Source organism: Pan paniscus, chromosome 18 (assembly GCF_029289425.2).
Source record: "Pan paniscus chromosome 18, NHGRI_mPanPan1-v2.0_pri, whole genome shotgun sequence".
Classification (NCBI taxonomy): domain Eukaryota; kingdom Metazoa; phylum Chordata; class Mammalia; order Primates; family Hominidae; genus Pan; species Pan paniscus.
This window is the reverse complement of record NC_073267.2, coordinates 34,190,668-34,218,562: the sequence shown is the minus strand read 5'-3', so window position 1 is coordinate 34,218,562 and position 27,895 is coordinate 34,190,668. Positions and strand designations below refer to the sequence as shown.

The 27,895-nt window shown below is 57.9% G+C and overlaps 2 protein-coding genes across 9 annotated transcripts; one reads left to right on the top strand and one right to left on the bottom strand.

Moving 5' to 3' along the window:
* Positions 1-10: 10 nt before the first annotated feature.
* Positions 11-23,299, top strand: STX1B (syntaxin 1B). Its single transcript, XM_008959626.5, has 10 exons — positions 11-410; positions 9,179-9,253; positions 11,392-11,491; positions 11,583-11,657; positions 14,994-15,067; positions 15,511-15,619; positions 15,814-15,887; positions 19,085-19,222; positions 19,329-19,439; positions 19,668-23,299. The coding sequence occupies exons 1-10, from the start codon at positions 381-383 to the stop codon at positions 19,746-19,748; spliced, it is 867 nt and encodes a 288-aa protein (XP_008957874.1). The 5' UTR covers positions 11-380; the 3' UTR covers positions 19,749-23,299.
* A 108-nt stretch (positions 23,300-23,407) lies between these two features.
* On the bottom strand, positions 23,408-27,886 carry HSD3B7 (hydroxy-delta-5-steroid dehydrogenase, 3 beta- and steroid delta-isomerase 7). 8 transcript variants are annotated; one of them, XM_008959618.5, is made up of 7 exons: positions 27,272-27,868; positions 26,727-26,894; positions 26,347-26,502; positions 26,020-26,128; positions 25,847-25,946; positions 25,549-25,711; positions 23,408-24,783 (listed from the first exon to the last, which is right to left on the bottom strand). In XM_008959618.5, the coding sequence occupies exons 1-7, from the start codon at positions 27,570-27,572 to the stop codon at positions 24,368-24,370; spliced, it is 1,413 nt and encodes a 470-aa protein (XP_008957866.1). In that variant the 5' UTR covers positions 27,573-27,868; the 3' UTR covers positions 23,408-24,367. The 8 variants fall into 8 exon arrangements, with proteins under 8 accessions (XP_008957866.1, XP_003807533.1, XP_063453640.1 ...); XM_003807485.4 differs by having other exon boundaries at positions 26,727-26,898; positions 27,272-27,402; XM_063597570.1 differs by having other exon boundaries at positions 26,727-27,067; positions 27,254-27,393.
* Positions 27,887-27,895: the final 9 nt, after the last annotated feature.

Sequence of the window (27,895 nt, the reverse complement as noted above, 5' to 3'; positions counted from 1 at the left end):
TGACTACAACCCCCAGGCGCCCCCGGCCCGGGCGCTGCGCATGCCCCCTGCTCCCTGCGCGCTCCCGCTCCCCCCGCCCTCGCTTCCTCCTCACCTCCCTCCGCCCCCCTCCCCCGCGCTCGGCTCCCGCATCCCTCCATCCTACCCTGTGCCGCAGCCGCATCGCCACCGCAGCCCGGCAGAGCCGAGCCCGGCCCAGGCCCCTGCCCCTGCCCGGCCCTCGGCCAGTCGCCCCCGGCCCCGCCCCCGCCCGCAGGCCCCCCGCAGCGGCCGCGGCGCCCCCCGGCGCCCCCAGACCCCGGCCTCCGGCACAGAGGCGGGAGACCCGGAGCAGCAGCAGAGGCAGGAGGACTAGGAGGAGGAGGAGGAGCCGTCGCAGGATGAAGGATCGGACTCAAGAGCTGCGGAGTGTGAGCTTGGGGGTGGGGAGAATGGGGGGGCGGGACCCCAATATTGGGGGAGCTCGTGGGGATGGAGTGGGGGAGGTGCTGGGACGTGGGGGCGAAGGATGAGATCGGAGGTTGGTAGCCGGAGCACCCCAGTATCTTCAGGCGCCTGATGTCTCTCCAGTGAACCTGCATTTTGGGGACAGTGCCTGGAAGGGGTTGGAGGCCATGAAGACACAAGGGGGCAGGAGAGGTCTCAGGGGCCTCGAACACCCCGCATTCCCAGGAGGGCCCCGGGGTCTGGTCTGGGGATGGGAGAGAGTGGATATCAGGAGAAACCGGAGGAGACTGTCATCCCCTGGGCAGGTTTGCCAAAGAGAAGCATGGGGGCGGTGACTGGGCCAGGCTGAGAGTCTAGCAGGACCCAGATTCAGGGGATGCTACGGGGAAGGACACAGGTTGGGACTGAGATGCCAGCACCTGGCAGTGAATGAAGTGTGTGTGTGTGTGTGTGTGTGCACACGCGTGTGTCACTCCCCATAGGGAGGGGGCATCTCTCCGAGACAGGGAGGGAAGAGGTGGCCTCCGGAGAGAGCCAGAGGGCCAGGGCCTGAGACAGGGTGACCCAGAGGTGGGAGATGGGGATGCAGAGGAGAGGGCCATGGAACACGGGCCGCGCTCTGCTTGGGGGAACTGGGGCACCCCGGGCAGTCAAGGGCTGATGCAGGCCCCAGGTCTGCAGGCCTGAAGAGGCCCGGCTCCAAGAGTCTGGCCAGGCAGTCCCTGGTTTTGGGGGGACAGGGGAAGGACTGCAGTGGAGGCTGCTACCTGAAGGAACTGGGGAGTGGGGTTCGATGAGAATGGTTTCAGGGGCAGGGAGGACACTGGGGCATTTGGAGAAATGACCTGGGGCCTGAGGAGGCAGCACTGACAGTCCGCACTGTGCTGGGCTGGTGGTGTTATGTTAATAAGGGTACCGGCCCCGGCTGAGCTGCCCAATGCACTGAGCTTTTACAGGGAACTGGTGGGTTGTTACCCCAGGGGTTATTACCCCACTTGACAGACGAGGAAACTGAGATTCAGGCGTGGGAAGGGACTTGTCCAAGGTCACCAAGCAAGTGGGTGGGGGGCAGACTGCAATCTGGGTTTCCTGTCTGCCAGGTTGACACAGGTCTCTGCTTTTCTGGCCTTTGAAACAGAAGTTTCAGCACTGGGGGTGAAGAGCTGTCCCCTGGATTTGGGGGTGGGGACCCAGGTTACAGACAGACGAGAAGAAGGTGTTTGGAGGCAAGTGACCGCTGTCTCTGGGGACAGACAGGTTGCCAAATGGGAAGCAAGGAGGAGCTGGTGGCTGAGGGAGGGAATTTTAAAGGTTTCTTTATTACATTTTTACTGAATATACACTCAGGCATGAGGAAAGTGACAGTAATAATAAACATTGTTTGAAGTGTTTTATGCATATTCACTCATTTTGATCCTCACAGCAATCCTATGAGACTGGTTATCTCATTTCATAGATATATAAATATCTTTTTAGATATATAGATATATGTTATCTCATTTTATAGATAAGGACACTAAGCTCAGAGAGGTTAAGTAATTAGACCAAAGTCACACAGCTGGTAAAGGCAGGATTCAAACCCAGGCAGGCCGGCTTCAGCATCGGTGCTGTCAATTCCCCTCCTCAGTTTGCAGAGCAGGCTTTCATCCGTGATGTCATTAGAGCCCCACTGACCTCCTGGCAAGTGGACGGGGAGGCTCTTTCATTTTAGAGTTGGGGAAACTGAGGCCCGGAGTGGTTGAATAACTTTCCAAAGGTCACACAGCTAGCAGGTGAGGGATCCGGACTTGAACCCAGTTCCCCTGCTACCAGGACTATTCCATGACTCCAAAACCCAGGGAAATGGAAGTGGGTTGGGATCAGGTGGTGTGGAATTGGGGTACAATTCAAGAAAGAGGGAGGGAAAAGGCTAAGCGGGGTAAGGGGGAGGCAGGGGAGGGGGAGGCCTCATGAATGAGTCAGGGGCCCCTGCTCAGAGGTAAGGAATCCTGTTGGCTGTGGCTGCCGGAGGTGGTGTGGAAGGGTGAAGGGGCTGAGTGGATGTGGTGGCTTTGGTATTAGTCACAGCTCAGGAAAACTGGAGATTCAAGAGGGGGCGGGCGGGGTGGGAAAAGCTGACAGATTCGGGTAGCGTAAGGGTCTCCCTGCTACAGTTGAAAGCAAGGAGGCTGGGATGCGGGAGACACCCGGCAGGGTGTGGGGGACCTGGAAATGGGGTCTCTGAGACACTGGGAGGGATGAGGCAGGGGCGGTGGTGGGAGAGGACATTAGCCCAGGGGACTGATTGTCTTTCCAACAGTACCTTGGCATTCCCAAGGGGTTCTCAAGTCCGTTTGTCACACAGTGGTTTCGGGAGCCAGACTGTCTGGGTTCAAATTCTAATTTTGCTACTTCCTGTGAGACCTTGGGCAAGTTGCTTAACCTCTCTGGTCCTCAATTTCTTCGCGTATGAGTTGGGAGAAGTAAGAGTGCCTGTTTCACAGGGTTGTCCTGAGGACTGGAAGTAGTTAATATGCATCAGGTGCCTAGGAGGGGGCCTGGCGCCCAGCAGTGCTGTGTGTCTGTTACCCAGCAGATGGCTTGTTTATTTCTCTTCAACACCACACAAGCCCCCTGCGATGGGCAGGACATGGCCCCTATTTTATTTTGGAGTACATTGAGGGCCAGAGGGGGTAGAAAAAACCTGACTTGTCCAAGGTCAGATAGCTTTTAACGGTCGAGGTGGGCTTGAACCAAGGTTTTCTGCGTCCAGTTTACCAGGCAACCTTGGTTGGTGCTAGGCTGGTTGTGGAGGCTGTGAAAAGGAGTTAATCAGCTAAATAGGTGTCCCAGGGTCTAAGGAGTGAAGCCAGAGTGGGGCTCAAGAGGAAAGAGCAGAGCGAGTGAGGTGGAGAGGAAGGTGGGTTATGGGAGAAGACAGGAGGGGCACAGGGAGGGCTGAGGTCTGAGACGCAGCTGTGGAGTCCGGTGGGAGAAGTGCGGAGACAACCTGGGAGGAAGGTGGGGCCTGCACTGCAGGAGCCTGAATCTGAGGCTGGACAGGATGAAGGCTGCTGAGGGACCGCCCCGTGCCCCAAAGGCCCTCAGGTATGAGGCAGGCACAGTAGGTGCTTTAGAAACGCAGCCCTGAAATCACAGGGTGCAGAGACCAACGAACCCTGGGTGATGGATCCATATCCTCCAGCTGCTCTGGGCTGCCTTTATTTATATTTTAAAAAATGTTTTTAGAGACATGGTCTTCCTCTGTCGCCTAGGCTGGAGTGCAGCGGTGCAATCACAGCTCACTGCAGCCTTGACCTCCTGGTCTCCAGGGATCCTCCTGCCTCAGCCTCTCGAGTAGCTGGGATTACAGATGCGCACCACCACGCCTGGCTAATTCTTTTTACTTTTGTAGAGATGGGGTCTATGTTGACCAGACTGGTCTTGAACTCCTGGCCTCAAATGATCCTCCCGCCACGCCCTCCCAAAGTGCTGGTATTCCAGGCATGAGCCACCGCGCTCGGCTGGCACTGGGCTTCTTTCTGCTATCCAAACACACAAGTTTACCCCTGTCCAAGGACCTTCGCGCATGCTGTTCCCTCTGCCCAGCATGCTGTTCCCTCTGCCCTGAATTCTGTTTCCCCAGCACTGTGGCACAGTTGGCTCCTTCAGGACCTAGCTCAGATGTCACCTCCCCAGAAAAGCCCTGCTAACCATCCTGTAGAAATCCTTCCACAATCCCCCCCAATTCCCATGTCTCTCAATTCCATCTTTCTGCTTATCTCCCTCCTGCTATTCAGCACAATCTGAAATGGTCTTGTTCACCTCCCATTGTCTGCCTCCCCCACTGGAATGCCAGCTCCCTGGAGGCAGGCCCTCCTCGCCTGTCTTCTTCACCACCACATCGCCAGCAGCACCCAGAAGAGCACCTGGCACAAATCAGACACATCCGTTAGATGAATGAATGACTCCATGAAGCAGAGGGAGGATGAGAAAGGGGCAGGGGGTAAGGCAGGAAAGATGGAGGAGAGAGGTCAGGGTGAGAGGGCCAGGCTGCTCAGGGGGAGGGAGCAAGGAGAGGCCCCAGCCAGGGAGACAGATGGACTGAAGCAGAGGGTGGGGGAAGGGGCGCAGCGGGAGGCTGCTGCCTCCGATCAAACGATGATGCTTGCACCCCTGAGGAGCATGGGAAGCCCGTGTGTGTCAGTGCTGGGGCACGCATGTGTTTACACACACACACGTACACACACGCACACTCTCTCTGACTTTTCTGTCACCCAATTCCAGTCTCTTGCCGCCTCGCTGTTTTTGTCACCGTCTCACCATCTGTCTCTCTGGTCACTGACTTGCTGGCTCTCACTGTCACTCTCCTCCTTCCGCTTCTGTATCTGTCCTTGCCGTCGCTCCACATCGACATACACACAAGGCCCGTGGTGGCTCTGGTGTGGAAGACCTGGACTTAGGGGGCCCCTGAGGAGGTCAGGCTGCAGCTGGAGGCTTGGATCTGATGTGCGCAGTCCCCAGGTGCTTCTGGAAGGGGCTCAGGGGCACTGCACTCTCTCATTCAATCCCTCTCAAGTGCTCAAGGAGCTGTGTGCTGTAGAGCAGAGTGCCTGAGTTTGAGTCATCCCATCAGCTGTGTGATCTTGGGCAAGTTACCCAATCTCTCTGCGCCTCCACCTCCTCATCTGTCCAATGAGAATAAGAATATGACCTCATGGAGTGGTCGTGAGGATTAAACAAGAAATGCAGGCTGGGTGCAGTGGCTCACACCTGTCATCCCAGCGCTTTGGGAGGCCAAGGAGAGAGGATCTCTTGAGCCCAGGAGTTCGAGACCAGCCTGGGCAATATAGTGAGATCCCATCTCTCAAAAAAAAAAAAAAAGGAAAAAGAAAAAAAAAGAAATGCAAAGCACTTGTAATAGGACACAACTCGTGGTAATCAGCACATATATGTTACATCCTCGATTTGCACATGAGGCAACTGAGGCTTGAATCGTTCACCTGTAACCTGCGGCCACCATAAAGTAGACTGGGGCACATTTGATCATCTTTTCCTAGGTAGTCTGGTTTGCCCACAGCCTGCTTTCTTTTTGGCTGGCCTAACTTCTTCCAGAAATGGATGCTGTGCTCATTACTAAATATGCATCACTCAGAGCACGGAGGGCCCCTCAGAGCAGGGTGGGCACTTGCACCAGTCTGCTCATTTCAGTGACGAGGGAACTGGGGCCCAGGGAGGAGTCGAAGTTTGCCTGGGGTCACACAGCAAGACAGACGGAGGCTGGGAGGCCTGGCCTCCTGTCCAAGCTCTTCCTGCAGCCCTGGGCCCCTCCTACTGATTTTCTGTCCTGGCTGCAGGAGTTCAGCAGTCCTGAGGACATGGCAGAGTGGGCTTTTTAGGACCAGGAGGGACTGCCATCTGTCAGCAGGACAGAAGGGAGAGAGCCTGACATTTAGTGCCAGACAGTCCTGGGTTCAGGTCCTACCTCTGGCCTCATTTGCTGTGAAGCTTTAGGCAGGTCAGGCAACCTCTCTGAGCCTGTTTCCTTGTCTGTGACATGGAATCAGCCGGTGGTAGGCATTGTTACCACTCAGCAAATGCAGAGACTAGGCTCAGGGGTAGAGCCAAATGGTCTTCTAACAGCTGACCTGGGGCAAGTTCTTTTTTTTTTTTTTTTTTAAGAAACGGGGTCTTGCTCTGTCACCCAGGCTGGAGTGCAGTGGCACAATCACAGCTCACTGCAGTCTCTTGACCTCCTGAGCTCCAGGGATCCTCCTACCTCACCCTCCCAAGTAGCTGAGACTACAGGTGCGCACCACCATGCCCAGCTAATTTTTGTATTTTTTGTAGAGACATGGTCTTGCTATGTTGCCCAGGCTGGTCTTGAACTCGTGGGTTCAAGTGATCCTCCCACCAGAGCCTCCCAAAGTGCTGGGATTACAGGCGTGAGCCACTACAACTGGCCTGAGTTATTTAGCTCTATGCCTCAGTTTCCCCATCTATAAAAGGGGCTATAATAATACCTCCAAGGGGACTGTTATAAGAATGAAATGGATAGATATATGTGGAGCACATAGAACAGTGCCTGGCACATTGTAAAACATCATCTAAATATTTGCATAAGTATAATTATGTTGGCCAATGGTCCTTACAGAGTCCTAATGAAGATTAACTGAGATAACAAGAATGTAAGACTTATGCAAAAAATACCATCAAGTGCTCTTGTTTTGCTAGGTTGTCCGGACACAGAGCCTTCCCCAGATTGGGACTTAGCAGGCGCTCACTGAGAGGGAAAGTAACTGGGAGCGGAAAGTCAGTGGGGGAGGTAGCCCAGTCTGGAGCCTAACAGCGGTCTTTGAGGGGCTGGATGCCCATGGTTTTCTGGCCCTATGTGGCCTGGGTGCCCTTGGGCAAGTCACTCTCCTTTTACCCCCCTGGCTTCCTGTTCCCTCATCTGTGAAATGGGGACGATGATGTTTATGCAGCTTTTCTCTCAGGGCTGGTGGTGCTGAGGATCAAAACGGATTATGGATGTAAAAGTGTTTGTAAATGGTAGAGGATTATTAGCTCCCAGCTCTCTTTGTATTTATTATACCAAATAAACCACACTTGGGCCTTCTATCATTCTTCCTGTCTTCAGGGCAAACAAATAGGTAGCCCAGGGTGCTCCAGAGATGAACCTAAGGGAGGTGGCTCCAAGAACAACAGGAGAGATTGAAATTAGATTTTAGGAAAGACTTCCTAACGTTAGCATGGGGAAGGGAGAGACACAGAGAACAGGAAAGTCCTCAGGCACCCGGGCCAGGGAGAGGCCGCATGACCTGCGTGAGGCTGGTGGCTGAGTGAGTGGTTGAAGGGAGAGAAAGGGCAGAGGAAGGCTTTTGGCTCTAGGGGAAGGAGGCCTTGTAGCACAGCTGGATTTTGAGGACAGAGAAAGTGAAGAGCATCATGGTAGGCCGATGGGTCCTCAGAGGTGAGCCCAGCATCCCAGAGCCTCTCAGGGTCCCCAACTTATGCCACCTGTGCCGCCCCACTTTCTGGGGGCAGCTGTGAGCCAAGACGGAGGAAACTCCCTTTCCAGGCGGATGGTTGGGATTGTCTGGAAATTCAACACAAGTGCTGAACACATTTTCCGACACAGTGTGTGCCCAGCGTCTGTGTGAAGACTCCCTGGAGTTCCATTTGGGCTGGGCTTAGCAGGGAGGCTGGGGTGGCTCAGGAGCGTGTTGCTGGAGGCCCCCCAGGCTGTGCGGGCTTTTCCTGGGGCTGTGGGGCACTGCTGATCCTGAGTTTTGGCTGTGTGGACTGCACCTAAGTCCCATCTGGCCCTGTCTAGGTTCAGTCTGAGCTGTCTGGGATCTGTCTGGGATCTGTGTGAGCCTCGGCTAGTTCAGTCTGAGCCTGTCTGGTTTCTGTTAGGCCCTGTCTGCGTTCCGCTGGGACCCTGGCAAGCTCTTCTTTTTGGATTCCAACTGACTACACCCCCAGGTGGATGCTGTTTGGATCCTGTCTTGATTTCACCCAGGCTCTAGGGTTTGGATTCTGTCTGAGCTCTGGCTGGGTTCTTTTTGGAAATCAGGATGAACTCTGTATACATTTCCACTGGGGCTGATCAGGGCTCCAGATGTCATTAAGCTCGATGGGCTCAGATTTTGCTGTCAGACCTCTGTCCCAAGCAGAGAAGGACTCAGGTGTGTGTAGCACAGGGCACCTCCCCTACAGCCTCTCCTGTCCAGCTCTGAGTGTGTGTGCAGACATGAGGCTCGGAGAAGCTGGAAGAACAAGCCCAGTGAGCCCTCCCAAATGTCCTCAGGGGTGCAGCTGAAAGCCAGTGTGTCCACACATGTCAGTGCGGCTCAGCTGTGAGTCTGCGTGCGGGTGAACGCCAGCATCAGTGCATCCCCGTGTGGGTGTTGGGGGGGCCTATTCCTGTGTGCCTTGGGTGTCAGCTCTTCTGTCTGTGTCTCGAGTCTGTCTGTCGGTGGCAGTGGTGCTGTGGGTGGGTAAATCTCTTTGTGTCTCTGAGCCCTGCGGGTGGAGGGTTGAGCAGCTGCAGGTTGCAACTGGGAAATCCAAGCCAGCAAGAGTAGGTGGGTGTGAAGTTGGAAGGGGCTGGATGAAAGCAAGTGAATCCACTGCGAGGGAGAGCCGGCTGGGAGGGGAGGGAGAGTGGGCGGGAAGAGGGGGCCACAGGGCGCGAGGGAGGTCGGGGTGCTGCCCGTATCTCTTATCCAGCCCTCACTGCTTGCTCAACTTGGCACCTGCCGCTGGCAGTGAAGTGACCTTGCACAGGGGACATGTCTGGTCAGGTGGGGCAGGAGAGGAAGAGAAGGAGTAAAGTGAGATCCGGGCAGGAGAGCAGGAACAGTAGGGAGATCCAGGCTCCCGGGACTCCAGTCCAGGACCCTTCACGGAGCCCAGGGTCAGTTACTGCAAGCCTGACGTTGAGCCGTTGTTGAAATATTGAAATCATCCCTATTGGCTGGTCAAGGCTGGCTCTGCGCCCCCAAGGCCACATCCACCCTGAGAGGGGGTCTTTTGCCAATTCCTTCTAAGGAATCCTTTGGGCTGACAAACACTTTTGGTGCCTTTGCCATCTCCCCTGCATGGGACCCCTCCCAGGACCCCTCCTCTGAGCCTAGAGCTGGGAGCACCTGTGTGTGCATAGCAGGGAGAGGGTGGGAGAGCTGGAGAGCCAGCCTTGGGGACCCAGGTAGGGCCTGCTCATGGACTCAGCCTTCCTTGTCCCCAGGCGAAAGACAGTGATGATGAAGAGGAGGTGGTCCACGTGGATCGGGACCACTTCATGGATGAGTTCTTTGAACAGGTAATGGGCCTCCAAGGCCCCCAGCCCCAGCGCCCAGCTCCAGCCCCAGCACCCAGCCCCAGCCCCAGCCCCTAGTCCCACTGCCCAGCCCCAGCCCCAGCCCCAGCACCCAGCCCCAGCCCCAGCACCCAGCTCCAGCCCCAGCCCCTAGTCCCACTGCCCAGCCCCAGCCCCAGCTCCAGCATCTAGCCCCAGCCCCAGCCCCTAGTCCCACTGCCCAGCCCCAGCCCCAGCCCCAGCACCCAGCCCCAGCCCCTAGTCCCACTGCCCAGCCCCAGCATCCAGCTCCAGCGCCCAGCCCCAGCCCCAGCCCCTAGTCCCACTGCCCAGCCCCAGCCCCAGCCCCAGCCCCAGCCCCAGCACCCAGCTCCAGCGCCCAGCCCCAGCCCCAGCCCCTAGTCCCACTGCCCAGGCCCAGCCCCAGCCCCAGCCCCAGCACCCAGCCCCAGCCCCAGCCCCTAGTCCCACTGCCCAGGCCCAGCCCCAGCCCCAGCCCCAGCACCCAGCCCCAGCCCCAGCCCCTAGTCCCACTGCCCAGGCCCAGCCCCAGCCCCAGCCCCAGCCCCAGCACCCAGCTCCAGCGCCCAGCCCCAGCCCCAGCCCCTAGTCCCACTGCCCAGCCCCAGCCCCAGCCCCAGCACCCAGCCCCAGCCCCAGCACCCAGCCCCAGCCCCAGCCCCTAGTCCCACTGCCCAGCCCCAGCCCCAGCTCCAGCATCTAGCCCCAGCCCCAGCCCCTAGTCCCACTGCCCAGCCCCAGCCCCAGCCCCAGCACCCAGCCCCAGCCCCTAGTCCCACTGCCCAGCCCCAGCATCCAGCTCCAGCGCCCAGCCCCAGCCCCAGCCCCTAGTCCCACTGCCCAGCCCCAGCCCCAGCCCCAGCCCCAGCACCCAGCCCCAGCCCCAGCCCCTAGTCCCACTGCCCAGGCCCAGCCCCAGCCCCAGCCCCAGCACCCAGCCCCAGCCCCAGCCCCTAGTCCCACTGCCCAGGCCCAGCCCCAGCCCCAGCACCCAGCTCCAGCGCCCAGCCCCAGCCCCAGCCCCTAGTCCCACTGCCCAGCCCCAGCCCCAGCCCCAGCACCCAGCCCCAGCCCCAGCCCCTAGTCCCACTGCCCAGCCCCAGCATCCAGCTCCAGCGCCCAGCCCCAGCCCCAGCCCCAGCCCCTAGTCCCACTGCCCAGCCCCAGTCCCAGCCCCAGCACCCAGCCCCAGCCCCAGCCCCAGCCCCTAGTCCCACTGCCCAGCCCCAGCATCCAGCTCCAGCGCCCAGCCCCAGCCCCAGCCCCTAGTCCCACTGCCCAGCCCCAGCCCCAGCCCCAGCACCCAGCCCCAGCCCCAGCCCCTAGTCCCACTGCCCAGGCCCAGCCCCAGCCCCAGCACCCAGCCCCAGCCCCAGCCCCCGCCCCAGCCCCAGCCCCAGCCCCAGCACCCAGCTCCAGCGCCCAGCCCCAGCCCCAGCCCCTAGTCCCACTGCCCAGCCCCAGCCCCAGCCCCAGCACCCAGCCCCAGCCCCAGCCCCTAGTCCCACTGCCCAGCCCCAGCACCCAGCTCCAGCGCCCAGCCCCAGCCCCAGCCCCAGCCCCTAGTCCCACTGCCCAGCCCCAGCACCCAGCCCCAGCCCCAGCCCCAGCCCCTAGTCCCACTGCCCAGCCCCAGCCCCAGCACCCAGCCCCAGCCCCAGCACCCAGCCCCAGCCCCTAGTCCCACCGCCCAGCCCCAGCACCCAGCCCCAGCCCCAGCCCCAGCCCCTAGTCCCACTGCCCAGCCCCAGCACCCAGCCCCAGCCCCAGCCCCAGCCCCTAGTCCCACTGCCCAGCCCCAGCACCCAGCCCCAGCCCCAGCCCCAGCCCCTAGTCCCACTGCCCAGCCCCAGCCCCGGCACCCAGCCCCAGCCCCAGCACCCAGCCCCTAGTCCCACTGCCCAGCCCCAGCCCCGGCACCCAGCCCCAGCCCCAGCACCCAGCCCCTAGCCACCGACAACTTCCTTTTCCCTGTCCCCCACTTCCCTGCTCCTGCACCCTCCCTGGCCTTTTATCAGCCGTTCTGGGGCTGGTCCATCCCCCTGAACCCTGGCTGGTTCCCCTGGAACCCGTTGTTTGGCCTGACAGCTTGGCTGGGTATAGCCGATTTTCTGCTCCAGGTGGAAGAGATCCGGGGCTGCATTGAGAAACTGTCGGAGGATGTGGAGCAGGTGAAAAAACAGCATAGCGCCATCCTGGCCGCACCCAACCCAGATGAGAGTGAGTGTGGCTGCTGGTGACTGTGGGGTGGGAGGAGAAGGGGTCTGGGGTTCCCACCCAGACATCTCACTTGCCCTCGCCCTCCCCTCAGAGACCAAACAGGAGCTGGAGGATCTCACTGCAGACATCAAGAAGACGGCCAACAAGGTTCGGTCCAAATTGAAAGGTGAGGAGTACAATCCCTCAACCAGGAAGGAAAAGAATTGTGGGTGGAGCATGGTGGCTCAGGCCTTTGGGAGGGCGAGGCAGGGCCAATTGCTCAATCCCAGGAGTTCAACACCAGCCTGGGCAACATGGCAAAACTCTGTCTCTACAAAAAATACAAAAATTAGCTGGGCCAGTTTGGGAGGCCGAGGCGGGTGAATCACGAGGTCCGGAGTTCAAGACCAGCCTGGCCAAGATGGTGAAACCTCATCTCTACTAAAAGCACAAAAATTAGCTGGGTGTGGTGGCGGGCACCTGTAATCCCAGCTACTCAGGAGGCTGAGGCAGAGAATTGCTTGAACCCGGGAGGTGGAGGTTACAGTGAGCTGAGATCACGCCACTGCACTACAGTCTGGGTGACAGAGAGAGACTCTGTTTCAAAAAAAAAAATTAGCTGGGCATGGTAGTACGTGCCTCTGTTCCAACTACTTGGGAGGCTGAGGCACAAGAATCGCTTGAGCCCAGGGGGTCGAGGCTGCAGTGAGCCGAGATCATGCTGCTGCACTCCAGCCTGGGTTACAGATAGAGACCCTGTCTCAAACAAAAAAAAAAAAAAAAAAAAAAAGGGACTGGGCGTGGTAGCTCATGCCTATAATCCCAGCACTTTGGGAGGCCAAGGTGGGTGGATCACCTGAGGTTAGGAGTTCAAAATCCTAACCAAATCCTGGCCAAAATGGTGAAACCCCATCTGTACTAAAAATACAAAAATTAACCGGGCATGGTGGCAGGCGCCTGTAATCCCAGCCACTTGGGAGGCTGAGGCAGGGGAATCACTTGAACCCGGGAGGCAGAGGTTGCAGTGAGCCGAGATCGCGCCACTGCTCTCCAGCCTGGATGACAGAGCAAGACTCTTTCTCAAAAAGAAAAAAAAGAACTTTGCCATCCATTGAGCAAAACAGGCCTTTCTCTAAGGAATTTCTACAAAGTTCCAGGAGCCAGATTATTAAACAGTGAGAAAGCACAAAACCCCAGCTTTCCCCCTTGCTCCAGTTCTTTGGAGAAAGATGTATGATAGGAAATGAGGGAAAGGAGAGTGTTTGTCTAAATTGCATCTGAGCCCTGCTGGTTCCACCAGCATGAAGGTTCACCAGAAAAAGGTGATCTTCCGAGTGGCTTCGATTTCATTAAGTCCTCATCTCTCCTGAGCAGGCCCCCGGCATGGCACAGAGCACCCAGTGGGTGGGCCCAGCAAATGCCTCTGAATCGGTATCCTTGGCTCAGGACAGATTGGACTTGTGTGGCTGACATCAGGGGCTGGCGAGCTTTCAAGAGGGACTTGCCAAATGTTCATTTATTCACTCTAATTTAAGGACTTGGGTGCTGGTAATAACCACCTTCCCCCAAAGCACCGTGGGTTGGGAACCTCCTTGTCTGCTCATACCAGGGAAATAGCAGTGTTACCGGCATGCTGTTTTGCATGCTCCTGGTAAGTCAGTATCAGAAAACGTATGCTGAGCACCTCCAATGTCCGAGGCACATTGCTAGGCTTTGGGGAAGAGGAGCTATATCAGCTACCTGGCCTGGAGAACACTGACCTTGGCCCAGAGAGAGAAGGGTAGTAACTCCATGCCCTCTGGACTGGAGGGGAGGCCATATGTGAGCCTCAGATGTGGATTTGTAAAAACAAGCCCTTTGTACTCAGGAGAGTCTGCTGGATGGAAACTGTCTGAATCTGGGAGCACGTTAAGTGCAAATCCAGGCAGACAGAGTCCAACCTCCACCATCAGCTCACCCTGGACAAGTCCCCTACTCTCAGCTTCCTTATCAGTACAGTAAGACAAATGAAAGCAATTTCAAAATTAGCTTGTTTTGGGGGTGCGGGGTGGAGGGCATCAAAATACTTTTTTTTCCAAAGTCATACAAAGAATCCCAATATATAAAACATAAAAGTCAGGTTGTTCTAGCTGAGCTGGAGCTGGGAGCACCTACCTGCCTGACCTCTCTTCATTCTCTGCAACAGCCCCTGAAATTCCTTCTGAGAAACAAGGTTCCTGCTGGCAGTTTAAAATCCCCTGGGCTCAATGGTTTCTCTAGGTCCATCAAGCCTTGACCTTGAACACTCTCTGTAAGACCCTTGGGAGGGCTCTGTGGGTGAGGGGTTCAGGAATAGACCAAGAAAGAAGCTGGAAAAGTGGCCGTGGTTTAGAGAAGCTGACCTTTCAGACCTCCAGGAAAGGAGAGAGGATTCTCTTAGTCCTCTTCCAGCTGGTGGCATGAGCTCAGGCTTTGGGTGTGACCTTGAGTGAGTGGTTTTGCCCACTGGAAACTGAGTTTCTAGTCTAAAACATGAGCTGATATCACTGAACTCCCAGGAATGTTGTAAAAGTCAATGAGATCCTGTAAGAGATCCCTCCCTCCGGACTTGACCCCAACCCCAAGGCTGACAGTCGGGCCCCAATCTGGGCCAGCCGATTCCAATATCCCTGGGCCATGTGTTGCGGAGCCAGAGCTGTCACTCAATCGGGGGAGCCTTGGGGTGCCATCTGGCCCCGTACCTCCCCCACTGCCAACAGAACGGTGGAGTGAGGCTCTTAGGAATGGCCTGGAGGCCGGTGAGGTCTGAGAGGGCCGGTGATTCATCCCTGCTGCATTTTCTGATCTCACCGAGGTAGATTTTGCCACAATCTCTTTTTTAGAAAATCGGAACGATAGTGTCAGGAGTGCTTGATCCAGAAGCAGGAATCTCAGTTAATCTGTGCACTTTTCCAGAACGTCCTTCAGAAGTGGGAATTCCCGGATCGGGGATCACCTTGCAGGGCAGGGAGAGGGCTGCTTTCTCCCTTGGAATATCCATGTGTTTGCCCTTGAATTCCCCTGGGAAAGAGGGGCCACTAGAACCTGATCCACCTGGAGGTGACTGCCTTCCATCAGAAAAAAGGCAGGCTGTGTTCTTGCCCCCTGTCCAGAGGCTGTAGGAAGTAGGGAGCACCCCACATACATGGCCCCTTCACGCGGGCTGGGCCGGCACGCCCTCATGGAGTTGGACAGGAATTACCACTGATGGGACTTTCCAAGACCCAGTTCTGCCACTAGAACAAATAGCCCCCTTCTGTCTGGTGACCCTCTGACCCTCAGTATCCCTTCCTGCCTGCCTTCGGAACCCCCTCAAACGTCTGTTCGTCTGTTTATCTGCTGGCTCCTAACACCACCCTGGGGCACCGCTGCCCGCACTCGCCCTGGGGATGACGTTTCTCCCCGGGCCTGGCGCTGCCGCGGGGTGTTGACCATTCGTACGCCCCGGACCCTCGCCCCATGTGCCCCGGGTCTCCCGCCCATCGCTGCGCCCTCTCTCCCGCAGCGATCGAGCAAAGCATTGAACAGGAGGAGGGGCTGAACCGTTCCTCCGCGGACCTGCGCATCCGCAAGACCCAGGTAGGAGGCGGCAGCCCAGTGGGGGTCGGGTCGGGACCCAGCTCGGGAGGAGCCCAGGCTGGAGGTTGGCGGGCCAGGGCCAAGCACCGGCGGGGGCGTGGTCAGGGAGGGCTGGGGCGGGGCTCTGGGGGCGAGGCTAGAGCGGGCGGGGCCCTGGGGCGGGGCTCTCGGGGAGGGCGGGGTCGAGCCGCATCTCAGCGCAGTAGCAGTGTCTCTAGCTGGTGTTGGCCTAAGATGGGGGTACCGGGCGGGTAGGGAACCATGAACTTGTCAGGGTTTGGGATCGCGGCCAGAGCTGAAGAAGGGACCGTAAACTAATTCAGCGCGTCCTCCTTATTCCGCCCATGCACTGCCTCCTCACCTGCCTCGGTCTCTGCTCCCTGACTCCCTCCCTGATCCCTGACTACCTCCCTGATCCGTCTGTCCTCCCACCCCCACCGTAGCACTCCACACTGTCCCGGAAGTTCGTGGAGGTAATGACCGAATATAACGCGACCCAGTCCAAGTACCGGGACCGCTGCAAGGACCGGATCCAGCGGCAACTGGAGATCAGTGCGTGTGCCCCCCACCCCAGGACCCCAAACTCCTTGAGGCTGCCCAAGCCCCCTTCCAGGCATTTCCTCTCTGGAGGGGGCCCCTGGCTTAAGGCGGCGTGGGAGGGTGGGCCCCAGGTCCCCGCCCCATCACCCCACCTCAGGCCCCCAGGCTGTCCCAGCCCCTGAGCAGGGAGTCCTTTCTTCCCGCAGCTGGAAGGACCACCACCAACGAAGAACTGGAAGACATGCTGGAGAGCGGGAAGCTGGCCATCTTCACAGATGACGTGAGCCGCGGGTGGGGCGGGCTCTGTTTTTGGAAAATTTTTGCCTCCCCTCCCTAAGTTCAGGTTGAACTAAGGTCCTAAGTCCACCCTGGAAAAATGAGCAGGGGGAAGCCTGAGCCGGGAACTGGGGAATTCCATGGGAGCGGAGCAGGAAGGCACCCCCATCAGATGACGGAGTCGTTCGTGTGCCAGGCACTGTTCTAAGCACTTTCCACCTTCACATTCACCCACCAACTCATTTAATACTCACACATCCCCTTCGAGGAAACCCCATTTCACAGATGAGGAAAACTGGCCCAGAGAGATGAAATCACTTGGCAAGATCTCAGAGCGAGGGGGAGGGCCAGGACTTGAATCCTGTCTAGTTTCAGAGTCAGAACTCTCGAGCCCTAGGATACACGACATACTCTGCTACTGAAGCAAGTCGTTTCACCAGAGAACTGATTTGCCTACATTAAAAGAAATTTTTTTTAATTAAAAAAACTTTTTTTCTTTTTTTTTTCTTCAAGACGGAGTTTTGCTCTTATCACCCATGCTGGAGTACAGTGGCGAGATTTCAGCTCACTGCAACCTCCGCCTCCTGTGTTCAAGCGATTCTCCTGCCCCAGCCTCCCGAGTAGCTGGGATTACAGGCGCCCACCACTCCGCCTAAAAAAACCTTTTTTTGTAGAGATGGGGGGCCTTCTTCTGTTGCCCAGGCTGGTCTCAAACTTCTGGGCTCGAATAATCTGCCTGTCTCAGCCTCCCAAAGTGCTGGGATTACAGACGTGAACCACCGAATCCAGCCTAATTTGCCTACATTTTGAAGATTTTTTTAAAAACAAGTTTTAGTTTTGCTTAGGTTTTGTCCCCTGTGCTGCCTTTGTCCTTTTACATATGAAAGGATGGGCTGGCCGGGCCCAGTGGCTCATGCCTGTAATCCCAGCACTTTGGGAGGCCAAGGCAGGTAGATCACCTGAGGTCAGGAGTTCGAGACCAGCCTGGCCAACATGGCAAAACTCTGTCTCTATTAAAAATACAAAAATTAGCCGGGCATGGTGGCACGTGCCTGTAATCCCAGCTACTAGGGGGCTGAGGCAGGAGGATCACTTGAACCTGGGAGGCGGAGGTTGCAGTGAGCCGAGATCTTGCCACTGCACTCCGGCCTGGGCAACAGACCGACACTCTGTCTCTAAAAAAAAAAAGAAAGAAAGAAAGAAAGGATGGGCTTTCCCCGAACCTAGTTCTTGTTTCTCTCAGTGGACTTTTGCCCCGGCCTGCCCACTCCTGTCTCCGTTTCTGTTTCTGGTGGCAAAATGACTCTGGTTAAGGGTTCTAGACCAGGTTTAAAGGATGCGCTATGACTGTCTTAAAAGTTTTCGGCTCATTGTTATTTGGAGAACTGATCTTTGTTGAAAACGCATTGAGCAGCCCGGTGTGGTGGCTCACATCTGTAATCCCAGCATTTTGGGAGGCCAAGGAGGACGGAGGGCTTGAGCCCAGGAGTTCATAGACCAGCCTGGGCAACAAAGTGAGACCCCCATCTCTACAAAAAAAATGTTTTTTTGATTTAAAAAACAATTTCTTTTAATGTAGGCAAATCAGTTCTATGGTGAAACCTGCTTTAATTAGCCAGGCATGGTGGCGTGTGCCTGTGGTCCCAGCTACTCGGGAGGCTAAGGTGGAAGGATTGCCTGAGTACAGGAGGTCAAGGCTGCAGTGAGCTATGATAGCACCACTGCACTCCAGCCTAGGTGACAGAGCAAGAACTTGTCTCAACAAAGAACAAAAACCAAAAAAAAAAAAAAAAAGAAAAAAAGACGGGGAGACTGAACACTGTCCAAACAGCCATTGGATGATTTCGGCTTATAGAATGGTCATAGGATGAGCAGGAGATGAGGGGAGAGGGAGTCTGGGCCTTGACTGCTGAAGGGAAGGTGTGGAGCCTTGGGTAGTGGGGAGCCATGGCAGGCTGTAGAGCAGAGGAGTGGCTCAATGTGGTAAGAACAGTGAGTAATTTGGGAAGTGAGTCACCTGGCTGAGGCTGGGTGTTTGTGGAGAGGAGGCATATCTGACTGTGGGTCACGGTCTCTTCCCCACTGGCTTTTTTTTTTTTTTTTTTTCAGCATGGTCTCACTCTGTGGCCCATGTTGGAGTGAAGTGAAGCAATCATAGCTCACTGCAGCCTCGACCTCCTGGGGTCAGGCAACCCTCCTGCCTCAGTTTCCTGAGTAGCTGGGACCACAGGCGCCACCATGCCCAGCTAATTTCCTTTTTTTTTTGATAGAAACAAAGTCTCACTATGTTGCCCAGGCTGGCCTCAAATTCCTGGGCTCAAGTGATCCCCCTGCCTTGGCCTCCCAGAGTACTGGGGTTACAGGCCTCTCCCTACTGACTCTTTTTTTTTTTTTTGAGACGGAGTCTCGCTCTGTGGCTCAGGCTGGAGTGCAGTGGCGCAATCTCGGCTCACTGCAAGCTCCGCCTCCCGGGTTCACGCCATTCTCCTGCCTCAGACTCCCAAGTTGCTGGAACTACAGGCGCCCACCACCACGCCCGGCTAATTTTTTGTATTTTTAGTAGAGACGGGGTTTCACCGCATTAGCCAGGATAGTCTTGGTCTGCTGACCTCGTGATCCGCCCGCCTCAGCCTCCCAAAGTTCTGGGATTACAGGCGTGAGCTACCTACTGTGCCCAGCCCTGACTCTTTTCTTTTTTTGAGATGGAATTTCACTCTTGTTGCCCAGGCTGGAGTGCAGTGGCGTGATCTCAGCTCACTGCAACCTCTGCCCCCCCGGGTTCAAGCAATTCTCCTGCCTCAGCCTCCTGAGTAGCTGTGATTACAGGTGCCCACCACCACACCAGGCTAATTTTTATATTTTTAGTAGAGACGAGGTTTCGCCATGTTGGCCAGGCTGGTCTCAAACTTCTGACCTCAGGTGATCTACCCACCTCCCAAAGTGCTGGGATTACAGGCGTGAGCCATCGTGCCTGACCGATGTGTACATATTAACTCACTCAGTCTTCACAACCACCCTGTGAGGTGGGCAGTGTTATGATCCACATTTTCTAGGTGGGGAAACTGAGGCCAAGAGCAGGTAAATAATGTGCCTAAGGTTTCAGCTAGTAAATGACACCGGATTTGACCCTGGCCACTCCACTGCGGTGGAGGCGCTCATGGCGGGGAAGGGTGATTGTAGCTCTCTCCCTCGTCGCCCTAGATCAAAATGGACTCACAGATGACGAAGCAGGCGCTGAATGAGATTGAGACGAGGCACAATGAGATCATCAAGCTGGAGACCAGCATCCGCGAGCTGCACGATATGTTTGTGGACATGGCCATGCTTGTAGAGAGCCAGGTACTGGCTCTGCCACCCATGCCACTCTGGGAGCCTCCCTGGGCCTGAGGTCCCCTCTTCCAGCCCAGCCCCCATCCCTCCCTGTGCATGTCTCCTCTGTCTGCAGGGAGAGATGATTGACCGCATCGAGTACAACGTGGAACATTCTGTGGACTACGTGGAGCGAGCTGTGTCTGACACCAAGAAAGCAGTGAAATATCAGAGCAAGGCCCGGAGGGTGAGCGGGGCAGGCGGCCTGGGGGTAGGCGGGGGAGCCCAAGGCTGAGCCCGGGCTGAGGTGAGTGATGGCAGCGGGCGGGAGGCCTTATCTCTGGCTCTGACCTCTTCCTGTTTCTGTTTTCTCTCCCCTCTTCTCCCTGCCACCCTCTGCCCCGTCTGTCCCTGCATCTGTCCGTGTGTCGATCTCTCTCACTGTCGGCCTGTCTCACTCCTCTTTCTGCTGCAGAAGAAAATCATGATCATCATTTGCTGTGTGGTGCTGGGGGTGGTCTTGGCGTCATCCATTGGGGGGACGCTGGGCTTGTAGGCCCCCCCCACCCTTCTCTCTCCCAGACCCTTCCCCCACCACATCGGGAGCAATACCCCCACCACCCCTTTCACTCCATCCCCTGCTCCAGGCTCACCCCCAAAACAGACCCAGGCAGCCCCACCCCTCCTCCACCCCCACGGCAGACCCTGGTGTCCCTGGACCTCACCGGGCCATGGACCCCCCCGCCCCCGCACGTAGATCGCAGCAGGCGTGATTACACATGCACACCAACATGCATGCCGCCGGCACATGCTCGAGACGTGTGGACACCCCAGCGTGCGTGTGCGTGTGATGTGTGTGATGCACCAGAGCACCCCCTCCACCCCCACCTTGGGTGTGTGTGCGTGGTCTGAGCTTCCCCCTTCACCGGGGCTGTTGTGTAGACTGCAGCCAAGTGTAACACAGCAGCCCATCACGCCCTCTCTGTCCTCTGTGAACAGTGTGTGTGCGTGCGTGAGACCACAGATCTGTGGACACACCATTTGTGTATGTGGAATTTTGTGTTTGAGTGTTTGAACCTAATGCAACAGCAACAAAGCCACTGATACCTGAGCCCTTTGTGTCTGCTACAAACCAGGCAGGTGGTGTGTGTGGACTCACACTCACATTCTCAGAGGATCCAGGGAGGCCCAGGTACACACAGGCCATGGCAGACACCCCATGTCTTTGTTACCCCAGGGGCTGTGGCGTGTCCCAGGAGGGTGTGCATGTGTGTGTGTGTGTGTGTGTCCAGGATGTGCCTGAAGTATTGATAGGTCTTCTCAGATAGAGCCCTCCACACTGTGGACTGGACACCTGTTTTGGGAGGGCACAGAAATGTGTATTTCTTGCTACCTAGAATGCAGCTGTGTGTGTGTGGCGTGCGTGTGTATGCATGTGTGTGTGTGTTAGGGCCTCTCTACATGGTGTGCTTTTTAATTTTTTTTTGTTTTTTGTTTTTTGTTTTCTTCGAGACGGAGTCTTGCTCTGTCACCCAGGCTGGAGTGCAGTGGCGCGATCTCAGCTCACTGCAACCTGTGCCTCCCTGACGCAAGCGATTCTCATGCCTCAGCCTCCCAAGTAGCTGGGACTACAGGCGCCTGCCACCACGCCTGGCTAATTTTAGAATTTTAGTAGAGATGAGGTTTTGACATGTTGGCCAGGCTGGTCTCGAACTCCTGACCTCAGGTGATCCACCCACTTTGGCCTCCTTAAGTGCTGGCATTACAGGCCTGAGCCACCACGCCTGGCCTACATGATGTGTTTCTGTCCTGCCTGACCTACATGGTGTGTTTCTGCCCTGCGTATTACACACACACACACACACGTGCGTGCACACACACTTCTAAGGACGTGGCCCCATCTGGCTTTGTCTCTCCAGTTGTCCTTGCCCTGCCCCCCTCCCCAGAGGTGCTGCCCAGTGCTGGTGTGGCCACACACGGCTACATCATTGTGCAGACAGAGCTCCCTGCCTGCCCAGCCTCAGGGCTCTGCACGCTCACACCTAGATCCTCATCTTCCTCCATGTCTCTGCCCAGCATAGCCCCGAGCCCCTGGAAGCTGGTACCCCTCAGTGTGCTCACACGTGGCAAGGCCGAGGTGGCCCCAGGCAGGGGCCATACCAGGCACAAACCATGCACGCTGGCATGGGTGCGGGGATCACACGAATGCCTCCTGGAAGGAAAGGGCTACTTGTGGGAATGTTACTGATAAGGCAAGATGCCAAGGACTTCCCTGCAGGGATCAAAGATCAGGACATGACCCCTTCCTCACACACCCACCTCGGACCTGGGAGAGGACTGTGTGTCCCCCACTGCCCCATCGGATGCTCTGGGCTCTGCCTCAGGGAACTCGGGTTTGGGGAAATGTTTATTTCAGAAGTACTGGAGTGGCCAGTGTGGCAGTGGCCACTCAGGGTGGGCTGGGTCCTGAGACCCATCCCCGACACCTCTCCTGCTGAACCCTCAGGCTGCTCCCCACACCAGGGTGTGACTGAGGGGTACACAGGCCTGGATTTCTGGTGTGAGGAAGGGGCTAGCACCTCCCCTGTTGTGTAGCCAGCACAGGCACAATTTGTGGGTTTGGTGGCAGGTAGGTGGTGCGTGGGAGAAAGGACAGTGTTAGAGGTCCCCACTCCATGGCCTAGGATCATGAAAGGTGAACACACAAGTACACAAATGTGCCATGCCCTGGCATGGGGCTTATGTGTGCACAGGCAAGGCACTCGGTGTGTGTGCGCGGACCCCAGGGTCCCAGGTCATGTGAAGCGTACGTGTGTGTGCATTGTGTGTGTGCATTGTATGTGTGTGTACATTGTGTGTGTGTGCATGTGGCCAAACAGATGTGACCTCCCAGAACACAGTACCCCTCCACCTCTACCCGAGCTCAGACAGCCGAGCTCTCCCTTGTCCTGTGTGTGTGTCAGTGTGGCCACGTGCGTAACCCCAGGTGGGCTGTCCTGAGCTGGGGGCCTGCCTGTCCCTTCCCAGAATGCCCCTCTGCAGGACAGGAAGTCTGCCCCAAGTCTGGCCACGGCCCTCCTGCTCCCATCTCGGGCTGCTTGGGAGACATCAGAGCAGGCCTCAGCCCCCAGTCCCCTCTTCCGGCCGCCTGGACAGGACCCCTATTCAGCCCAGGTGTTTCCGGAAGTCCCACGGCCTTGGGGCCACAGGAGAAGGGTTGCAGCGTGGCTGGGGCACCACTCCCCCCACCTGGAGTGGCATTGGGCCCACAGCTGCTCATCTCTGGGCCTCAGGTGGACCAGGGGATCTCTAAGGGTCTGCTGTGCCCTTTCTATGTGTCCCCCGCATCCTATGATGTGCCTGCTTGTTGGCTGCTGTCTGTGTGCGTCCTGGCATGTTGTCTGGGGGCTGGTGTCTTTTGCATGTTCTCGGACAAATGTGTGCCACCTGCCCAGGCGCCTGCAACCATTGAGCCCACATGTGCCCCACGCGTGCCCTGCGGGTGGTCCCGGGCCTGGCCAGGGCTCAGTGCTCCTCTTCCCCCTCCTCCCTGTTCCCACCCCTCACGAAGCACACTGCGTGTCCATCCCATGTACCCGTGGGTCGACGCACGCTCTTGCCACGCCCTGAGCGTGTACACATGACGTGTTCTATGCATTCACCCTGCCCCCCAGCCCGCCCTGCAGAGGACAAGATGGGTGGCCCCGGCTCCCTTTCCCCTAACCGCCCCTGCCCGCTGTGCAGCCGTGTGCGTTGGCGTGTGTTTCTGTGTCGCTGGCGTGTCACGTGATGTAGCCGTGTTTGCTGACATGAGCCCCTGCCCCCTTCTCTGTTTCTCCGTTGGTTTCTAGAGCTCTCTCCCTCCCCTTCTCAGAGGGGACAGGACTCCTGGGGCCTGGCTGGGGCCCAGAGCCAGGCCGCCCTCTCCTGTTAGCCCTCAGAGTCCCATTTCTCTCTATTGGTGACCAACTTGCAAATGGATAAAACACAGGAAAATCCTGCCCCCCCCTTCCTCCCTGCATGTCCTGTCCCCAGAGCCCCCCACCCCACCCTGGGCCAGGTCGGGCCCTGTGGGACGGGAGAAATAGCAACCAATCCAACAGCGGGTGTGCCGTGTGCTCACTTCCTTCTGTCCCCACGTGGGATGGGCGCCGTGGGGAGGCGGACATGGGGTGGGGGGACGGGAGGGGGAGCTGGACAGACAGATGGACACGGTCGTGGATGAGGCTTTTAATCCAGGGTCAGCCAGGTACAGCATTGGGGACATCCCCAGGCCCAGGGCTGGCGATGTGCCGGGAAGGAACTTAGGTAGAGTGGTGGGAAGTGAAAGCGTAGGGAGGCCATAGCCCTCCAGAGGGGAATTCTAAGACAGACAGTTGAAGGTGAGGCCTTTGAGAAACAATGGGAACATCACCTCCCAAAGAGGGACTGAGGTGGCTGGAGGAACCAGAGCCGCCTCTGCACTCTGCACCGAGGGTCGCGTGTGGATGTCAGGAGAGCAGCGTAAGCCTGTGGAGCCTCTGCTCGCTTCCTGCTCAGAAAGCCAGAAGAGAGCCGGGGCAGGCCACCAGGGCACCAGACACTCACCAAGCGGCCATCAGGACTGGGGTGAGAGGACAGAGGAAGGACACTCTGTCCCCAAACCCTCCCCTGTGTCCTGACGGCCCTAGAACTTGGAGGTGTCAGGACACAACACAGACTCAAGGCTCCTGGATTGAAAATGTGGAGGGCTTGGGCCAGGCGCGGTGGCTCACACTTGTAGTTCCAGCATTTTGGGAGGCCCACGTGGGAAGATCACTTAAGCCCAGGAGTTCAAGACCAGCCTGAGCAATATAGTGAGACCCTGTCTCTAAAAACAACAAAAAAAAGCCAGGTGTGGTGGCGTGCACCTGTGGTCCCAGCTGTTCAGGAGGCTGAGGCAGGAGGATTGCTTGAACCCAGGAGGTTGAGGGTGCAGTGAGCTATGATCACACCACTGCACTCCAGTCTGGGTGACAGAGCAAGACCCTGTCTCGAAAAAGAAAATGTGGAGGGCTCTACGACAAGGACAGCCATTCTGGCCCCAGAGCCCTGCCTCCTGCTCTGGAATGCAGCTGTCCCTTCCCGTCCGGGGTGTGAGGGCTCGGGACCTGGGTGGATGTGCTGTATCTGGGCCTCCAGGCCCCAGCCCCACCGTCACTGGGCTGAACCCGTAGCGGCCTGTACCCAGAGAATGGTACGGGTCCGGCTATCCTCCCACGAGAACAGGGGCTCATAGCCGAAATGGCGCTGAGCCTTGTCGGTGCTGACGGTGAAGGTGGTGTTGGCCACGGCCAGCGTGTAGGGGTTCAGCAGGGGTGCGTAGAGCACCAGTGGCCGCAGCAGCCACTGCAGCAGGGCATTGAGGGCAGCCAGGAACACCAGCAGCCAGTAGGGCAGCAATGGGCGGGCGCCCACCAGCCGCAGTCCGCAGGGGCCCAGGAACTCCATGTTGAAATCCTCGTAGCTCTTGTAGGGTGATCCATCGTAGCAGAAGTATACCTGGCCGCCCATCAGGGCTGCCCGCTGCTCCAGCTCCCGGGCTGCCAGCACGTGCATCCAGGCAACATTGCCTGCCGGTGGCGGAAGAGAGGCGGACACACCCCTGAGTGCCCTTGCAACATCACATCGAGGCTGCTCTCCTGGGCCACCCCCTCTTTGGGCCCAGGTAGTTGCCACCCACATCCCCACAGCAGCCTGGGAAAGGCTGCCTTCTCCCTCGCCCTGGTAGTCACTTGCTCTCCTGGGCCAGCCTGCATCTGCAAAGAACCTGGGGATAGGATAGAGAAGCCAGGACCTGCGTGGTGGGCCCTGAGAGGCTTGGGGACTGCAGGATGGAGTGGCAGGTGACCTTATTCCCTGTGTAGATGCTACTTCCTTTAAAAAAAGTTTTAGAGACAGGATCTGTCTCTGTCATCCAGGCTGGAGTGCAGTGGTGCAGTCATGGCTCACTGCAGCCTCCAACTCCTGGGCTCAGGCCATCCTCCCGCCTCAGCCTCCTAAAGTGCTGGGATTATAGATGCGAGCCACTGAACCCAGCCCTTTTAGTGCTGTGTACACACTGTCCCTCTCCTCTCCTCTCCTGGGGAATGGCTGCTCCCATAGCTGCAATCTTCTCTGTAGCCTATGATACACTTTTTAATGTCCCAACTTGCATGGATCCTGTATTCTCTGCAGGCTGTGGAGACATAATCACAGTCTACCTTGGCCCCTGTATAGACCATATTTTTCTAGCCAGAGTCCACACTTCTCTCCCGGGGCCATGTGGGTCCTGCCCCCTTCTAGAGCAAGTCCTCCTGCCATATTCTCAGCCTCCCCCTGCCTAGCCCAGTCCTCACCCACATAGACCCGGCCATGCTCCACAGAGGCCGGGATGGCCCGGAAGAGCCAACCTCCCAGGCGCAGGCCCTGGCGGTAGAAGTCCCTCATGATCTGGTGGCCTTCACCGTAGATGCCCGTGGGACGAAGGGCACACGTCACCAGGGGCAGCCCCCCACGGACCTGGTGGCAAACGCAGGTACTGCTGAGACCTGGGACCCGACAGCTTGCTCTCGGCCCCGGCCTCCTTGGGCTGGCAGGGTAAGGGGGTGTGCAGGGCAGGAGCCCCATCTCTGCGCCTCCTTTTTCTGGGCTCACCTTCCTCCCATTGGCCTCCAGGACCAGCCACTCGGCCAGGGCCTTGCTGCAAGGATAGGGGTGCCTGTGCACTGCTTCGTATGGGGTGTCTTCGTTGCCCCTGGTGGGAGGAGAAGGAAGACTCAATGCTGAGGGAAATGGGCTCTTAGAGGACAAGAGGGCCTGCCACTCACCTGTAGAAGGGGTGACCTTTGGTGTTAGGCCCCACAACTTCCATGCTGCTGGTGTAGACCAGGAACCGTGTTCCGGTCTGCACACAAGCCTCGATCACGTTCCGGGTACCTGGCAGAGGAGGGGGCATATCCAAGCTGCAGCTTCTTCCCTCTCTGCATCTTCCTCCTCCCCATCCCAGGTCCAGGGAAAACCATGACAGGTCAGGGGAGGCGGGGGCATGGCTGTCAATAGGACAACTTGTCCCAGGGGAGTCACCGGAGGTCAAGGCCAAAGACAGAGTGGGGAACAAACAGGCAAGATGGCCAGGAGTGTCCAGAGCTCCTCACCCTGCACGTTGACCTCATGGATGGTCTCGGGACTGGCCCTGCCAAACACGTCTACCAGCCCAGCCGTGTGGATGACCACATGGGCTCCGGCCACAGCTGCTGCCACCTCATGGGCCTGGGTCACGTCCCCCTGGATGGCAGTCACCCTCACAGGCCCTGGCCGGGGTTGGAGGACACAGGCCATGTCAGAGCTGGGGCCAGAGGCCAGAGGCTGGGTTCATCTTCCACCCTGGAGTCACGTTCCCAATGTGACTCACTCGACCCATCCATGTGGACAGAAACCAGCATCATCTGTTCCACTGCAGGGGTGGGGATCCCAGCTTGGGAAGGGTTGGGGAAGCGTCCACACCCTCTCCACCACAAGCTCCCCCAACAAGAACCTGTCTTCAGCTCCTCCAGCCAGGGACCCAGGTGTCGGTCAAAGACCCGCAGCTCCCCGAGCCGGGGCTCCCGCTGCAGCAGCATTCGCACCACGTGCTCTCCCAGGAAGCCACAGCCCCCTGTGACCAGGTACACCAGCTTCTGGGCCTGTGCAGAGTCGGCCATGCCTGGCTGGGGAAGAGACCTTGGCTCATCCAGGGGCTGGCTGCCACCTGCTGCAACCACCTGTTACTGCTGGAGGTGCCCTGGAGCGGTGACGAGGCTGGCGTTTGGGGGGAGGGCAGAGCTGATCCTGGGAGCTGCAGCAACCAGGCCACCTGCCGTCTGCCCCTGCTGATGGCTGAGTTATGGAGAGAGGGGCAGGCTTGGGGTGCAGGAAGGGGTCAGGGTTTAGGGAGAGAGATTTGAAGGCAGTAAAAGGGTGGGGAGGCCAGGAGTTGAGGGAGGTGGAGGGAAGGTTATAGGAAGGTGGGAAGGGCCGGATGGAGGGAAAGGCCACCTGGGCACTGGCAGTGCCTCTGCCTACCTGCAGCCGCTATCCTACCTGCAGCCGCTATCCCAGGGTGCCCAGACTGGCCCGGAGGGGCCCTCTTCTTTCGTCCAGGGCTGGCCGGCCCGCACACCGTCCTTCCGCTGGCTCCTCCTTCTCCCTCCTGCCCCATTCCAGGAACAGAGACCCGCCCAGCCACAACCCCCACCACTCTTGCCCCAAGGCACCCCCTGGCGGCCGCTCTGTGCTCCACTGGCATCTGGGTCCAGCGGAGAACTTGGTGGGGATGAAGCTCGAACTTGCAGAGTGGGCTGAAGGGGTCTGGGGCTGTGGGTGGAGCCAGCGGTGACCTCATCCCACAGTGTGACCTCAGGCCTTCCCTCCTGCTGGGCTTCCCAGGAGGCCGGAGGTCCAGCCGCAGCTGTGATTGTAGGAAGGGGAAGCCTGACCTTGGCACCACCCTGGCGGGCACTGGTGGGGTATTCCTGGTGCGGGTGCGGGTGCGGCTGCTGCAGCCTGTCAGGGGGTCCGAGACAGTCTCGGACTGTCTCTGCAGGTCTGGGCTCTTGCCTGAAGGCCCCTTTACCTGCCCCACACTTCAGGTACCCACTTTTCCCTCTCTTCATCTTGCCCAACCCTCCATGCCCTCTACCCCCAACCCCTTGCTCCTGCCCAAAT

Coding starts and splice junctions, on each gene's coding strand:
- STX1B (XM_008959626.5), top strand. CDS start 381: ATGAAGGATCGGACTCAAGAGCTGCGGAGT. Junction 15,068..15,510: donor TGCGCATCCGCAAGACCCAG/GTAGGAGGCGGC, acceptor CCCCCACCGTAG/CACTCCACACTGTCCCGGAA. Junction 15,888..19,084: donor TGGCCATCTTCACAGATGAC/GTGAGCCGCGGG, acceptor TCGTCGCCCTAG/ATCAAAATGGACTCACAGAT.
- HSD3B7 (XM_008959618.5), bottom strand. CDS start 27,572: ATGAGGTCACCGCTGGCTCCACCCACAGCCCCAGACCCCTTCAGCCCA. Junction 25,947..26,019: donor AAAGGTCACCCCTTCTACAG/GTGAGTGGCAGG, acceptor TCCTCCCACCAG/GGGCAACGAAGACACCCCAT. Junction 24,784..25,548: donor GCATGGCCGGGTCTATGTGG/GTGAGGACTGGG, acceptor CGCCACCGGCAG/GCAATGTTGCCTGGATGCAC.